At 41.1% G+C, this 16,828-nt stretch overlaps 1 protein-coding gene across 1 annotated transcript in view; it reads left to right on the top strand.

The window, feature by feature from the left end:
* ddr2l (discoidin domain receptor family, member 2, like) overlaps positions 1 to 11,943 on the top strand; it is an 18,806-nt gene extending 6,863 nt beyond the window's left edge. The window contains exons 8-19 of the mRNA XM_046034534.1: positions 636 to 882; positions 978 to 1,061; positions 1,278 to 1,420; positions 3,162 to 3,273; positions 3,650 to 3,766; positions 4,319 to 4,393; positions 4,858 to 5,102; positions 5,293 to 5,420; positions 6,773 to 6,970; positions 7,218 to 7,452; positions 7,859 to 8,008; positions 8,871 to 11,943. Coding sequence (XP_045890490.1) covers positions 636 to 882; positions 978 to 1,061; positions 1,278 to 1,420; positions 3,162 to 3,273; positions 3,650 to 3,766; positions 4,319 to 4,393; positions 4,858 to 5,102; positions 5,293 to 5,420; positions 6,773 to 6,970; positions 7,218 to 7,452; positions 7,859 to 8,008; positions 8,871 to 9,005 — 1,869 coding nt within the window. The 3' untranslated portion in view covers positions 9,006 to 11,943. The remainder of the gene's footprint in view (positions 1 to 635; positions 883 to 977; positions 1,062 to 1,277; positions 1,421 to 3,161; positions 3,274 to 3,649; positions 3,767 to 4,318; positions 4,394 to 4,857; positions 5,103 to 5,292; positions 5,421 to 6,772; positions 6,971 to 7,217; positions 7,453 to 7,858; positions 8,009 to 8,870) is intronic.
* Positions 11,944 to 16,828: the final 4,885 nt, after the last annotated feature.

A 16,828-nucleotide genomic window follows, 5' to 3' on the forward strand; every position in this document is an offset into this window, starting at 1 on the left:
ATTTTGTTACTTTAATTAGAGGAGGGGAATCCACATAAACCTTTTCTATTCATGTTTTCATTGGTGTGTCGTTAAATAATATAGAATGAAAGCAAAACTCCAAAATATGCACAGAAATATTATTGTATGGCTACAGTAACTCACGTCACTGGTTAATCAGTATGCTATCTACTGCTGTATGAGATGGTAAAACATGAGCACATTTTTATTTTTACAGAGACTTTTCCTGCTGAGATATGTTGTTACTAAACACCAACAAAAAACATCAGACTTAAAAAAAACACTTTTCTGTCCAGTTCATCCACTACTTTGAACATTGTAACTGCTACATTACACTTTAATTAATGCACCCTCACTTGTACTTTCATTAAATTTTTTATTTTATTTTAATATGTATTGAATTTATCTTACTGTGTATATAAATATATTTATACAATTTATATATTGATTTTAATATATGCAGGATAAAACTTGGGCACATGGTTTCAGTTCTCTATCAGAGGAATCGACAGCATACAGTATATTTAAAAATAATACAGAAAACCTTTAGTTATGTAAAAATGAACATTCTTTTATATTTTGGTATTCTGTTTTTAATCTTACAAACATAACCTGTCCTCTGTTCCTCCGTCCAGGTTCACAGTAACAACATGTTCTCCCGCGGTGTGAAGATCTTCTCCTCCGTCTCTTGTTGGTTTAAGCCCCGCCTCATTGCCGGCTGGGAGGCGGAGCCTGTGACGTTCAACACGGTGCTGGATGACAGGAACCCGAGCGCCCGCTACGTCACTGTGCCCCTGAAGCGCCGCGCCGCCAAATCCCTCCGCTGCCGCTTTTACTTCGCTGATGTCTGGATGATGTTCAGCGAGGTCTCCTTTCAGTCTGGTAACACACACACACAGAATACACACAACACAAATGCAGATCCTCACTGCTCTCAAACCTGACAAATAACATGATTCCCTTTATTTGTCCCTCAGAGGACACCGTACTCCCGACCCAGAATACCGTGGTCCGAGGAGAGCACCATGAAAACCACACCATGACAACCACACCTAAGACTGGTATGACCTTTGACCCTTTACCCTTTTCATTTCACATAAAATAATCTCTAAAATTGAAAAACTGTAAAGGGATGTTGTGTGTATCAAAAAACCATCACCACCTTTAAACTGCAACATCAGCATTATAACAAACAAATATACTTTTTAGCATCAGAGGGTATTGTTAATAAAACTAATCTCTACTCTACATCTCTAACCTCTTTCCCTTCTCTACAGCAGCCAGTCCATCAGCCAGTGACCCGCCAGATGACGGCAACACGCCCATTCTGATTGGCTGCCTGGTGACCATCATCCTGCTGTTGGTCATCATCATCTTCCTCATCCTGTGGTGCCAGTACGTCTGTAAGGTGCTGGAGAAGGTGAGCAGAATAACCACTAATTCTGGCTGAATCCACTGCATGCAGATTTTATATTTCAGAATACCTCTACGCAATTCTTCTCAATAAAGAGGCGGTGTAAAGTGAAGGACTCTGACCTTAGATTCGTCCGAACACTTTCCTGATGCATCTTTTGTCTGCAGTTCCCAGTAAGTCTTTGGCAGCTTCAAACCATCTGTTGAATAAGTGTTCTGATTATCTGAAAGCATCGTAGAGCCACAGATCTGAACAGCTGCTCAATGTAAACCAGCCAGGCCAGATTACAGGAGAAGAAGAAGCAGCCATTTATTTTTCTTTTTAGGAAATAGAGTTAAAGTCTACAGTTTGTTGAGTTGTAGTGTTTACAGGAAAAAACTAAAGTGTTAATGAATAAAAGCTGGAGAGACAGTGTTTGAAAATTAGCACCTCTGATTGGAAACTACTTTACCTAATCAAATTCTGCTCTTGAATTTCTCCATGAACATAATGAAAAGGAGGTCTTTCTATGCAAACATCAAAAAACCTTCATTATTGCAATGAACATGAATATTCCTTAGGGATGGGTATCGCTACTCGAAACCTTTATGCGATCGAGTGAAACAGCCCAGTATCGAGTAGAATCGAAACGTCTCCAGTCAAACCAGTACTTCAATCGATACTTTTTGTAACCAGATCGCGGCAAAGAATTACTATTTGAATTGTTTTGTTGCAGCCAAACACACAAGCAAGACACCAAAAGAAAGAGAAGGGCGCGTCTTTTTTTCCTTATGTGCCTGCACCATAAACTGTGAAAAAAAAAAAAGCCTGCACATACCGAATCCATGCGTGATTTTAACAGCCTCAGGCATGTTCGTCACTGTTGCGAGTTTATCACCACAAGCTTGGCTTTCTGTTGGTTTCATCTTCTGGTCTCATTTAATACATCTCTGTACATTTTATTTTCAATTCACATCACTTGTCACTGATCGATCGCTGCCTTCCATCACATCAATTAAATGCATTTGTGGTGCAGCAGCAATCAGCTGATTTTACTCATGGAGCCTCTGGCTGCAGCTGCGGCTGCTTCAGGTGTAGCTGGTTAATCGGCTGGACGTGCAGCCTCTCTTTTCCTCTGTTTGTGTCTTTAGTGCAGTTAAGTGATTTGTTAGTTGATAAGTTGTTTAAACAGACTGCTTACTCGTTTTATACTTGTTACTGTTGTTTTTTGGAGGAGGTTTGCGACTCACCACTAAAGGAAAAAGCACTCGCGGAGATCTTTCACTTCAGTTTATTGATTAAAGGTTAACAAAATAATTTTCTGTCATTTACTTTCAACACACGTATCAAAAAATTACCTTAAATTTGTTTCCCACGACTCATTTGGTCACTAAACTATTTCACTACTCTCTCAATCAAATATAATAAAATTCGCAAACTGTAGTCTTTCCCAGTATATACTACCTGTGAGGATGACCTAATTAGGATGAGGAGCGATCTGATACAATTTAGAGAACTTTAGAGAGCCTTGCTTGTCCATTACAACAATACAAATAATAATAGGCTACCAATCAACTACTATGTATGGCTTCAACAGGTGGCATTTAATGCAAGGTATCGAATGAAGTACTCTACTGGTATCAGTATCACTTTAAGCCTAGTGGTTTTGGTACTGGTATCGTAAAATTTTAAACGTTACCCAACCCTAATATTCCTTACAGCTAAAAATAAAAGTTTTTCCTCTTCCTCCCCATTTCTCCTCCTCCAGGCTCCACGTCGGATCCTTGATGAGGAGGTGACAGTTCGGCTATCGTCCTGCAGTGACACCATTATCCTCCAGACCCCCCCTGTCCCTCCCCGCTCCGGCCACGCGCCTACAGGTAGACTGCTTCAGTCTGTCTGTCGCACTTACCTCCAAGTAGAAAGCTGAAAAATGCTAACCATGGTTCAAGGTTCATTATGCCAATTAATCAATTAAGGGTAAATGACTGTAAAATTAAAGATACTGAATGTTGTTACATTGTTTACAACCCTTGCTTTTCACGCTAGGTTAATCTGGATGTAACCAGAGTTAGAGAGAGAGAAAGAGATGACGCATGCTTTCATTCCCAAACGACTATATGAACCACGTGTGAAAAGGCCCTTAGATAAAAAATACTAATTCGATAGCTGCCACTACTTTGTTTTGGAGAAATATAGTCATTCGGATTGCTCAGACAAACTGGGCCCTAATTCATGTTTTTTTGTTTTGCTCAGGCCCCCCCAACACTGACCCTCACTATGAGAGAGTTTTCCTGTTGGACCCACAGTACCAGAACCCGGCGGTGCTGAGAAACAAGCTGCCTGAGCTGTCACAGAGTGCAGAGGCGTCTGGTAAAACATACTGAAATTATTTGTAATGTCATTATTTGCAGTAGCCAGAGCTGAAAAACAACATCAGAATAAGGTTGACACATAGTAGAAATTCCCTTCAAAACTCCCAGCTTTTAGGCACGTCATCATGTTTTATAGAGCAGTCATTGACCATCTGTAGGTTTGGTGATAATCACCTAAGGAAACAAACTTGAAGTAAAGTAAACCTGAATTAGTGAAGCCTTAAAAATGTGCCATATCCTCCTTGCTGACATGTTTAGACACAACTATCTAGAGCCGATCCGAGGCCTACAGTAAAATACATAAACTGCTGCAGTCTGCCCCCTGCTGGAGTGTGAACAACGTACACAACAGACACCTTCACCACCTATCCCCATCCTGCCTGCTTTTAAGTTCTGTCTTTCGCTCTGTCTTTCTCTTTTCTCTTCTGTATTTTCTTGATGGTACTGTAAAACGTGCGCATGCTTATTCATTCTGCAGTTTTTCTCTCTTTTACTACCCAGCCCTCTCTTTCTCTGTCCATGTTTCCTCCTCCTCCTCCTCTTCCTCCAGCTCTCCTCCTCGGCAATCCTCTCTATGACCTCCTCCTGCTGACTTCCTGTCACATGACGTCAGGCTGGCTGCGTGGTAAGAGCTGAAAGGTGTGACTTCAGACATTTAAACATCTATCATCTATTGTGGTGGCTGTGGCTCAGGAGGTAGAGCAGGTTGCCCGTTAATTGGAAGTGTCTTTGGGCAAGATACTGAACCCCAAATTGTCCATGGTGGCTGTTCCACCAGTGTATGAATGTGTGTGAATGGTAAATGCGATGTATTGTAAAAGCTCTTTGAGTGGTCAAAAAGACTAGAAAGGCGCTATACAAATACGGAGCATTTACATTTAAATCTATCAGATGCAGCTGACAAACTGAGAGGTGGTGGTTTGGTCTTTTCATCTGTGTGTGTGTGTGTGTGTGTGTGTTTCTAGTTCTCTCACCATAATCTACTGTATATTTTCTTGTCACAAGATTTAATTTCATGATGCAACATTGAGTTCAAAACTTATCTCATAATTGTGATCATTTTGTTACATTCATCATTCTTAACAACAGCATGTGGAGGAGGCTACGCCGAGCCTGACGTCACCCAGTGCACTCCGCACCAGTGTTTCCATAGCAACGCTCCGCACTATGCTGAGACAGACATCGTGCGGCTGCAGGGCGTCACCGGCAGCAACATGTACGCCGTGCCCGCCCTCACCGTGGACTCACTCACCAGGAAGGACATCTCTGCCGCTGAGTTCCCAAGGCAACAGCTGATCTTCAGGGAGAAGCTGGGGGAGGGGCAATTTGGAGAGGTGAGCAGGGAAGGGGGCGGGGCCACAGACATATGAATCGATGCGTGTATTTCATTCTTCTTAAAATACAGTGCAAATGCAAATGGTGTTCAATGTGAAGGAAGCTTTGTGAAGCTGTTTTGTCTCAGATGAAGTGATTTGAAAGTAGGCTGCTAGCTTTCATGGTTATGTTAATACTCATCTCCCGCAGGTCCACCTGTGTGAGGCCGAGGGACTCCCAGAATTCCTTGGAGAGGGGTCACCGCTCCCTGACAGAGATGGTCGTTCTGTACTGGTGGCTGTTAAACAGCTGAGGGCCGATGCTACCAGCCAAGCCAGGTACACGATGTGTGTGTGACAGTGTTTTTATACAGTGACCTAGTTTGTATCTTTTAGGGCTGAAACGATTCATCAATTAAATCGATTCATTTGAACTTCGCATCAATGCTTTTTAATCCATATAACTGTATAGCACACTGTTTCACACAGACATTTATTACTGCCGCATATCGCACTTGCGCTGTGAACACGACGTGATTATGGTGCCTCTGTTTGCACCGTGGAGGGAGAGAGAGAAAATAGCGAGGGACGAAGAAGAAAGTGTCCAAAATATGGGATTATTTCAAGCTAAAAGAAAACAACAACTCCGTAATGTTACCGTCAGTCCACCGTAAAACGAAACTTGTCGTTTAAACGTAACCGCAATGCTCGACGGCACCTGATCAGAAAGCACCCAGTGTTCTGCCAGCGTACCACTGTAAAAGCAACTTTAGCATTTAACTGAAATTATGATTGACTGACGAGTTGAAGGCTGCGCCTTAGTATAACTTGTATAGCATTCGGGTGATGTTTGTGTTGTTGAAGCAGTTGTCTGGTTGTTGGTCTGTTGATGTTGTTGGTTTGATGTTTTTAATTTCCGAAAGGACTAATAAACATCTATCATCTATCAACGTACACAGCTGATCCCATTACTGTGGGGCGCCAAGCAAAAGTACTTCTTATACGATGAAATAATCTGTAGAAGCTTCGAGTACTAAAATCATCGTTAGCTGCAGCCCTAGTTTCTTTAAACCATCTCTGTTGTTCCTCATTAGAGATCATAAAACATGCGGCACCAGTTAGCTGACTTGGTGGACTGCGTGTCCCATGTACAAGGCTGAGTCCTTACCACAGCAGCCAGGCTTCAGGTCCAGCCTGCAGCCCTTAGCTGTATGTCATGCCCTCTCTCTCTCTCCCACATTTCCTGCCTTTCTTAAGCTGTCCTATCAAAAATAAAGGCAAAATACAATAAGCCTAAAACATATTGTATCACACATGTTATGTGTCTGTTAATAAGGGTGGAGATAATGTCATCATTATGCTCCCAAATTTTCAGGGCAATCCTCTTTGATTTCTGTGTACAAGTAGAGATTTTCACCTTATGGTGGATCATGGGGTGACAAACATTATAAGGGTTTATCCTCTAGGGACCATGAATATCCACAGACACTGGCCAGTGGTTGTAGAGAAACCTGTTTAGGACAAAATATTAGACCGAACTGCTCTGAAGTGCTAAAGGGACACGCTTGGCTGTGATTTTCACATTTTGTCCATCTGTGTGAGAAATACAAGACAGTCCAAAACTGAATGCTGAAAGTATCCAAAACAAAAGTGCCTTGCTAATCCTCCTTCTCCATCTGTGTGTCCATCAGGAACGACTTTCTGAAGGAAATAAAGATCATGTCTCGTCTGAACGACCCCAACATCATCCGGCTGCTGTGTGTGTGTGTGTCGTCCGACCCGCTGTGCATGGTGACGGAATACATGGAGAACGGAGACCTCAACATGTTCCTGTCGCAGCGGGAGATCGAGAGCACGCTGACCCACGCCAACAACATCCCTTCAGTCAGGTTGATATACCATACACACTGTTTCTGCTGTTTATACGTACATGCTAATAACAAGTTATCTGAACTTTTCAATCCGTCGCCTTCATGTAGCTTTTCATGCAAACAGCAGGGGATAACAGGATTACTTTTCAGGCAATGATCAGCACTTTCCAACGGAGGAACAAAACAGAGGATCAAAATTCTCACCTCATTTATGTTCCCTCTCCAAATAAGTTCTCCTTCTCCTTCCTCTTCTCCCTCCCTCCAGTCTATCCGACCTCCTCCACATGTCGGTGCAGATTTCGTCAGGGATGAAGTACCTGGCGTCTCTGAACTTCGTGCACCGCGACTTGGCCACCAGGAACTGCCTGCTGGACCGCCGCCTCACCATCAAGATTGCTGACTTTGGGATGAGCCGAAACCTGTACAGCAGCGACTACTACCGCATCCAGGGCAGGGCGGTGCTGCCCATACGATGGATGGCCTGGGAGAGCATCCTGCTGGTAAGGGAGGGGAGGACTTAACATTAGATAGGAATAAAACAAGAAAATAGGACCAATGATTGCAGCTGTACATATAGGATAGAGGGACTGAACCTGACCCAAACCAGGTCTAAAGTTGAAACTTTTTAGTGTTTGACACTACAACAAGGAAATAAAGTGCTTTGTGATGACATTATACAAATTATCAGTGCACCAGCAACCCAAAAGCACCTCTTATTCTTGACTGATTTATTTATGCCGATTTATATGTTTGTGCAAGACCTTTGTCAACGGTCATTGGGTTAACAAAAAGAGCCTGTGGACCTTGTAGATTCTAAAACTTGGAAGGCTCTTTTATAAAATGTAATCTTGACTTCTATAGCATTTTCATTTCATTTCTATGTCACCTCCCTTGCCTGCTCTCCAGGGTAAGTTCACCACGGCCAGCGATGTGTGGGCGTTTGGCGTCACCCTGTGGGAGATCTTCACTCTGTGTAAGGAGCAACCCTACAGCCTGCTGTCTGACGAACAGGTCATAGAGAACACTGGCGAGTTCTTCAGGAACCAGGGCAGACAGGTGAGACGACTCGAACGCACCCAAAGAGGAGAGAGTTCAGTACATCATTCATCCCAAGTCAGGCATTAATCTTGCATCCAGGTGTGCCTGACTTAGGCCACCGCTCGGCCAAGTAATTTTAGCCACCAGTGAAAGCAGCTCCAGTTGCATCATTGAAATAATTATGCATGTTTGTGATTCTTGTTAACTGGATCCAGGCAAGGACTGTGTAAACTTTTAAGACATGTAGCACTGCATGAAACTAGTTTGTAACTAACTGACAAATTTGCTAACCAGTTCATATTTAGCAGGCTGCAATTCCTCCAGATGGGGGAGCTGTTTAGTCATTGTTGTACCAGTTTTACACATGCCATCCAATCTCAACTACAGCGGAGGGTCCCCACCTGGGGATTGGGACCCCCTAAGTGCTTGCTAGATAAAATCTAAGGGGTCCCTAGATGATTGGCAGGTTTTACTATAAACAAAATTATATTGAATTTTTCAGCCATTTTTCTTAATAATGTTACCTCTTTATGAGAAGTTTAATTAAATAAAACAGAAATGAACTGTCAGTGGTTGATCTAGTTAGGACTTATAGGCTCCATTTTTAGGAATCATGTGCAAAATAGGTTGGAAACCACAGATCTCCAGCATAGGAAAGTTACTGTAGCAGCAGCTCAGACGCCTTGGTTGGGAAATGCCCATTCTCATTCTACTTTCACCTTTTCTAGATTTCTAAAAGGTCCATCTGTTTTCATTAGATAATGCTCAGTATTACATGGTGCTTTTAGTGATTTTCTTTCTCAAAAAGACTTAAAGTTCTTAGGCCTGACACTTTTCTTAACCATCTGATCTCTTTAACACCCCTACATTTCCCATCTAGATCTTCCTCTACGGCCCTCCGCTCTGCCCACCTTCTCTCTTCGAGCTGATGATGCGTTGCTGGAGTCGCGACATATCTGACCGACCCACCTTCGAGGGACTCTACCAAGCCCTGAGGCCCCATGTCAACCAGTGAGCTGAGGCTTGCTGGGATGTACCACTGAGGCTTTCTTAGGCGGCGGATTTGTCCCTCTCTGGACTCCTGTAAGATGACAGACTGACAAGAGAAGACAAGAAGACTGGAACTGCGTTACACGAGTAAGTCACTGTCGGAGGGAATGAAGAAACTGGCAAAGCTGTGGTCAGAAGTTGGGTTCGCATTGTGGTAACAGCAGCAATCTGTTCTGAGAGATGGAGACGGAAGAGGAAAAGGGTGGTCACCTCAGAGGAGAAACTGTCTGGGGTCCAAACCTTTCAGTTGTTAGTGAACAAAGATTTCTAAGTTTTTCAAATGTTTCTATCATTGCAGATTTCATCCATCTCTTTAAAGTCCCTTTGCTGAAAACATCTAATCGGACCTTTCAATATATTTTCTTTTCATGTTGTTATGGTGCCAAAGGTGCCGTAAACATTATTTTCTTCCTCCCTTTGGCTTTTAATTATGCCAAAAACTGGATAGACTCTTCAGTCTTGGTAGTTTCTCTGGTTCATGTGTTTTTTTGTATTATTGTTGTAAAGCACTGTCTGTGTCTCTCAGTTATTCATGTTCATATATTATCCCACACTGGAGCTAGGACTGGGGTGAAATTGTAGTATTTGTTTTATTTTTAGATTTTTATTCTATTTTATTTTTCTTGTTTTACAGTATTTCACTTTTGTTGGTCTTTTTTGTGGATATGAATGTTGTTCAGCTGAGGTTCACATCACTGTGCGAAGAGGCTGTGTTGAAACCTGTGTGGTTCACAGACTGAAAATCAGTCAGTGGGTAACTAATTGTGGGTAATTAAGGAAATAATGGAAGGAACCAAATAAGAAAAAAGCGTTGGTCCTTTTTTTGGCAATTGCCAAAGAGATATAAAGAGTGTAAGTGATAAAACATTTAAAGTGCCTTACATACGTAGCATGAGTAATGGAAATTTAACATGGGTAGGCTACTGCTAGCAGGAAGAGTAATCATCTAAGTATCTAATGCAAATATCTAATGTCAAGGTATCACTTTACCTGTGTTTGTGCTGGGGCCTATAAAATGTATGTGAATTGTGTATATGTCTATGTGGCAGGCCGTAGACCTGTAGGTGTATATTTGTTGTCTCCATTAGCCCTTTTCTGCCTTGTTGGAGTTAGTTGACATTTTGGTCTGTAGTTTCGTCACTGGAATAAGAAAACAGTGAAACAAATGACAACCTGTTCAAATTAAAATTAAACTATTTACCAAACAGAAACTGAGCCTAAAACTAGGAAATAGATTTTTGCTAATAACCCATCGTGCTGTTAACTGACTAAAACGCTAGCAAGATAATATGTTGTTGTTATACTAGGTTCAGCTTATAGTTCTAAAGAAAGACACTGTAGATTCGGATGTGTAGATGATAGTTAGCTAACTGACAAAATAAATAGCTTGCTAGCTTTCTGTTAGATGAAGTACAGCTTAAGGAAAAGCTATATGGAAGCTAACTTCCTTCTTTACTTGCTGTCTAACAAAAAAATCTATCTTACGTTTAAATCAGGTTTGGCTTCATTCAAATAACTGTGGCGATGTTGCTTAGCTTTTTGCACAGCTAACTGCATAATCACCTAATTTGTCTTGTTTTTGCCTAGTTTGACAGTGTTATGACTAATCTAGGTCTGGTATGATTTTAAAGACACAGCTGCCAATCAGATGGCATCCAGGTAAAATTTCAGCAAGTGGAGACAAGATACAACATCTACATTTTGGGCCATACGTAGGAGAACTATTGTGCAATGCACATTACAAAGCCACATGTGGCACTCTAAGCTGACAGCCAACGAGCCACTAGAGAATGAGGATGAGCATAAACACCTTGGAGAGATGGCGCCATCGGACAAATCCCACCTCTCACTACATTAACAAGCCAATCCCTGCAGGCAATCCTAATGCCCTCAAAAAAATCTACAAAATATTGATTCCTATATGCTAGGGATGATGATGTCGACGGTGATGATGTGAAGTTTTCCATACATGTACTGAATCATTTAAAAAAAGTAAAGGTGATTGGTCAACATTGCAACTGGATTTATGTATGTTCTTACCGTCGGATCTCTAAAGGGCTGGTCACAAACGGCAAACCAGGTGGAGTAATTTGAATCGCCCTTAGAACAAATTAATCAAAATGCAAAATGGGGCAAGTACAAATCAACATCACCTTCACAGGAAAGAGGGGAGAAGACCAAATATGTTTAGTTTGAATGCATCTTTCAGTGTTTTTGTTGTTACAGTAGTGTTTTGTTATCTGTACTGTATCTTAACACTTGTTGTGTTTACTTGTTTATGTGTTTCTGTGGTAGAAAATGGGTTTTGTGAATGAGTGTTTGACATTCCTTTGAGCACTGGGAGCTAGTTGGGATTAAAGTGGTTAACGAGAGTTGCTCTGATGTGCCGAACGTTGTGATCAAATGAGGGAGGGAGGATTTATTTTTTTTTTAACGAAAAAGAAGGAAAAAGATAGAAAGTAAGGAAACCACTAAACTCAATCTCCCAGAGTCCTTTGCTACAGTGAGCCTGTGTATTTTGTTCTGGTTCCATTAGAGAGAGAGATTAGTCTTTTAGTTTGATAATGTACAGTATAAGTGATCTATATTATCTCAGTGTGTGAATGCAGATTAGGTGTGATAATTGTTATTGATAATTGATCATCTATCAATTTATAGTAGCTATTTCTCTGATTATTTGTATTCTGGGAAGGTGTTGGGTTTTGTTTTTTTTTTTTCCAACAGGAATTCAGTTTTGAATATTTCTAACAGAGATGTCCTGTTTCAGACATGTATTGTACATAGGCTAGTAGCTGTGTATATTAATATATTGGGAGGAACTTTGTTCTGTCATCCCAAGTATTTTTCACTCTGTATCCTCCCAGTTTGGTTTTCTTATAATAAACAGTAAAATTTGTCAAAAAGGAGAGTAGATATTGTGTCTTAAGCTCATGTCAAGCAAATTAATGAATATATACCGTTCTGCGAAACTATGCTGCCAAGTAAGAATGCTTTCAAAAATAGACGTGTTTGTTTATATTTACCTACCATCCCATCAGATGTATTTAAACAGTTACACCAAACAGGTGCTGATGATCACCAATTCAGTATGTAATATGAAACAGCTGTGTAGGAGTAATACAACTGGGTGTGGAACAGCCAAACTCAGCTAACACGGTGAGGCTGCTGAAGACAAAAGTCATACACCACTGCAAGACTGAGCAACAAGACACCAGTTATACAGCATCAGCAAGGTCTCTCCCAAACAGAAATTTCAAGGCACACAGGGGTTTCCAGATGTGCTGTCCAAGCTCTTTAGAAGAAGCACAAAGAAATGGGCAACAGTGAGGATCATAGACGCAGCAGTCGGATAAAGAAACTTACTGCAGCAGGTGGAAGACACGTCATGCTTACTTCCCTTTGCTGTCGAAAGATGTCCAGCAGCGCCTTCAGCTCAGAGTTGCAGAAAACAGTGGGACCCTGGTACACCCATCTACAGTGTGGTCACAAGTGGCCTTCATGGAGGACTTGCGGCCAAAAAGCCATACCTCTGACATGGAAACAAGGCCACACGACTTAACTATGCATGAAAACAGGAACTGGGGTGCAGGAAAAAGGCAGCATGAGCTCTGGACTGATGAATCACAGGTGTGAAAAGTCACAGGTATGACTAATGTCCTTTGTGTTTAGTAGTGTGATAGATTATTTGTAGATCACTAAGGAGTTGGAAGAAATACTGGTAAGAAACGCTCTTTGATTGAACTGTTTCATAATGTGACCTTTCTGTATCTGTTTAAGCTGTTTTAATTATTGCAACTACATTTCAGTCTAGTTGACAGAATCACTGCAAAGTACACAATGGAGCGATGTTCGTGTGCTAGACATCAGCAGGGGGCAGCAGAGAGACAGAGACCTATTTCCAATCCTTCAGAGAACTTCCACCCTACAGCACACTTTGGCATTGCAGTGGATAAGACACATGCCCTTGTTGTTAGAGACGAGGGTTCGAATCCACTGTGAGACACCAATGTGTCCCTGAGCAAGACACTGAACAAAACCCTTAGTTGCTCCAGAGGCCTGTGACCTCTGACATATATAGCAGCTGTAAGTTGCTTTGGATGAAAGCGTCAGCTAAATGAGTTAATGTTCAGTGTGCTTTATTGGCATTAGTCTCTGACAAATTGGTTTCATTTAAGCAATGTTGCCAAAGCAGTTCCAAAATCCAATGTTTACACTGGAAGAAGACATAACAAGATTAATCCAATCAAAACAGCAGTTATCCCCCCCCCAACCGGTTGAGGGAGATTGTTCCACTGAGTTTAGGTTCTGCTCGCGTGTTCTTCCTGCTAAAAGGGAGTTTTTCCTTGCCACTGTGGCCAAGTGGTTGCTCATGTTGGGAACTGTTGGGTAAAAAATATGTCTAGACCTGCTCTACATGACAAGTGCAATGACATAATTTCTGTTATGAACTGGTGCTATATTAAAAATTTTTTAATTCTATTTAATTCAATTATTTGTGAGTTCATCACTATGAGTGACCCTTTCACATTATACACTGATTTGATTCTTTGTTAAAAAGCTTCAGAAAGTATAATCACCTCAAATCAAACTCTCTTACACATCTATACCTCAGTTCTGCAAACGGATAGCCTATGTAGGCTTTGTTAAGCCACATTGGATACACAGCCTGCCCGATATAAGCACAAATCTTGTGCATCTTAGGTTGTCACAAATTGGCTCAGGGAACGTGACAAAGAGGGAGTCCAAACAAGAGATTTACTCAAAACAAGTATAATTAATTTCTTAAAGTGAACACAAAATAACAATGAGGTGTAGAAATCGGCAATATCAACAATGAAAGCAAAGCATGGATTTTATAGCCCAGGGGCCCACGTGAGCTCAATCTGCTTACAACCCTCCAAAGTCAGCCAAGTGCCCGCTAAGGTTCGCCAGCACGACCTCCAAGACAGTGGGAGGAGTTTCACAACTTTAACATGAAAATACCATCAATCTCATCAAAGCACCAATGTCGATCTCCAAAAGAATTTACTGACTGTTATGTTGAAGCCTGACTTGCTTGGTTTGGTGACAGGGTCAACTCTCTCTTTTGAAAAGAACGTATCAGTTACTGTATGAATTAGATAATGATGGTAAGGTGTTACAAAACGATAGCAGGACAGAGCTTCTCTTCACCTTTGTAACAACCACACTCGCTGTAATTGACCTTGGCGGAAGCAAAGCTAAATTTGACAGGCCAAGAAACCAAAAGCAAAGGTTTGTCTGCAGACGTGGGCTCAGTGACCACAGCTTTCAGGAGAGTGGATCAGGGCCAAAAGGCAAGTCACAGGGAGAAAAACAATGGTCCAGGTTTCATTTCATTTTGTAAGTATAAAGTGTTTTAATGTTGCCAAAGACCTCTGCAGCTTCAGTTATGAAGAATAAATGACTCTTGGTTGGTTGGATAGAGGGGGAAAAAAAAAAATGCCACACAGTGTTTTGGACAGCAGCAAATAATTTCTAGACGTGTAAAGGTTTACACAACACTGGGCGAGGTGACAACAGCTTTCATAAGTGTTTTTTCAGTGGTGTGATGGTAGAGGAGGCCAAACCCAACCTGGCTGTAATTGTTGGTGCTGCTCTGCTCGCTGTTGTCCTCCTGAATATGTGAGGAGGTTTGGTCAAGATGAGGATTATTTTTATCTCTTTGGTGTGATCTCTGTCACGTCCACAAATGCATTCTGTGGAACAGAGGAGAGCTAAAGTTATAAAGCTTAGCTGGTCATTTATGGCCATACCTGACTTCTTTTTTATTAAAGTCCATTAAAGACACAAAGCAAATACAATTCATTTGAGTGCATTGAGGGACAGATTTTTGCAAGTTCAGAAATAGTTTTCAGATCCTGAGAGGCCAGAATAACTATATGAATAGGAAGACCTGATGACAGCATTTTGATATAGTGCTATGTTGAACTGCATATTTAACACTGTTTTAATGTTGTAATTTTAACATATCTTTCATTTTGATATAAAAATGTAGTTAATGTAAATATCAACATTTTTATTGGATTAAAAACTCCACAATTCAATCAAATTTAATTAATAGATCTTGCTGTACCTTAGCCTGCCTCTATGATCTAGTTATGAATGAAGAAAAAGCAACACCACAATATTTAATCTGTAACAAAATAACACATACAGATAGAGGGAGGAATTATTAGACCAGTGTACCTAGTGACCTAGTGTCTTGGTCCATAGATAAAGGTTTTGGGTTGGTAACTTGGGACACATGGCAACATTCGTGCAAAAAGACTATTGTTCTTGGCTGCTGGTAAATGTAGTTTGTGCCATTTTAAGACTCAGTTTTAATTCTTATTTTGCCAAAAAGGGTTAGGGTTGATCATGATGATCATGTTATAACTAAACAATTATTTATTAAAATATAATGGAAAAGTAATGAGAACAGAGAAACTAAATCTGACTGTATGGAGTTCCTTAAGTGATAAGGCATAGAGGATTTTTTTATTCAAAAGCTTATTGTTTTATTTGGATAATGACAAGATTATACTTCGATGTTAACCCTTTTCTTTAGTTGAAGTCCTATGATGTGTCATGGCCTAACATAATGTAGTTGTTTAGTTTCCTGTCAGATTAGGTTTACGGTATTCATTTTACTTGTGTAAACTGATAATTACTGTAAAACTGATCATTTCAGTAAATTTACTGTCAAAATAACATCATACAGCCATTAATGTCTAAACTGATGGCAACAAAAGTGAGGACACCCCTAAGTGAAAATGTTTAAACTGGTCCCAATTCGCCATTTTCCCTCCTCGGTGTCATGTGACTCGGTGTTACAAGGTCTCAGGTGTAAATGGGAAGCAGGCGTGTTAAATTTGGTGTTATCTCTCTCACACTCCCTCATACTGGTCACTGGAAGTTCAACATGGTACCTCATGGCAAAGAGCTCTCTGAGGACCTAAAAAAAAAAGATTTGTCGCTCTATGTAAAGATAGCCTAGGTTATAAGAAGATTACCAAGACAATGAAACTGAGCTGTAGCACGGTGGCCAGACCATACAGCGTCATGTCCAGAGGTTGTCTTTGGGAAATACTTATGAGTGCTGCCAGCATTGCTGCAGAGGTTGAAGGGGGGGGTGTCAGCCTGTCAGTGCTCAGACCATGTCGCACACTGCATCAAATTGGTCTGCATGGCTGTCGTCACAGAAGGAATGGCCTCTGCATTGGGTGGCTGAGTGTAGTGGCAGGTAAACTTAGGTGTGGACCCAAATGCAGACAATGGTGAGGAGGATGTAGTTCAAACTAGGGATTTATTAAGGCAAACAAAGCTGGCTTACGTGGGAGCAAAAGGCAAGAGTCCAAACAAAGCAAAACAGGCAAAGTCAAAAATCCAAGCAGACAGTGAGGTAATCCAAAACACAGAGCACATAATCACACTCAACATCAGAACAAGAAAACATTTAAACACCAGGTAACGAGCAGGGTGGGTCCAAGACCAGGTGGATGACATGAGGTAATTAGACAGAACAGACACAGGCAAGCAGGTGAAACCAATCGAGGGGAAAATGCAGACAAGTGCACACACCATGACCCCGTTTCAGAAAGCAGGCTTTTCAAACTCTGAGCTTATCCCTGAGCTTGAAGTTGATTGAGGTGGGAAACTCTGAGTTTTTGGTTTCAGAACAGCTGATCAGAATTAATAATAATAATCTTTATTTGTAGAGCACTTTTCAAAAACAAGTTACAAAGTGCTTTAACAAGTGTAAAGACAATAATACCCAAAAGACAATAA

The sequence above is a fragment of the Micropterus dolomieu genome, linkage group LG21 (assembly GCF_021292245.1).
Source record: "Micropterus dolomieu isolate WLL.071019.BEF.003 ecotype Adirondacks linkage group LG21, ASM2129224v1, whole genome shotgun sequence".
Classification (NCBI taxonomy): domain Eukaryota; kingdom Metazoa; phylum Chordata; class Actinopteri; order Centrarchiformes; family Centrarchidae; genus Micropterus; species Micropterus dolomieu.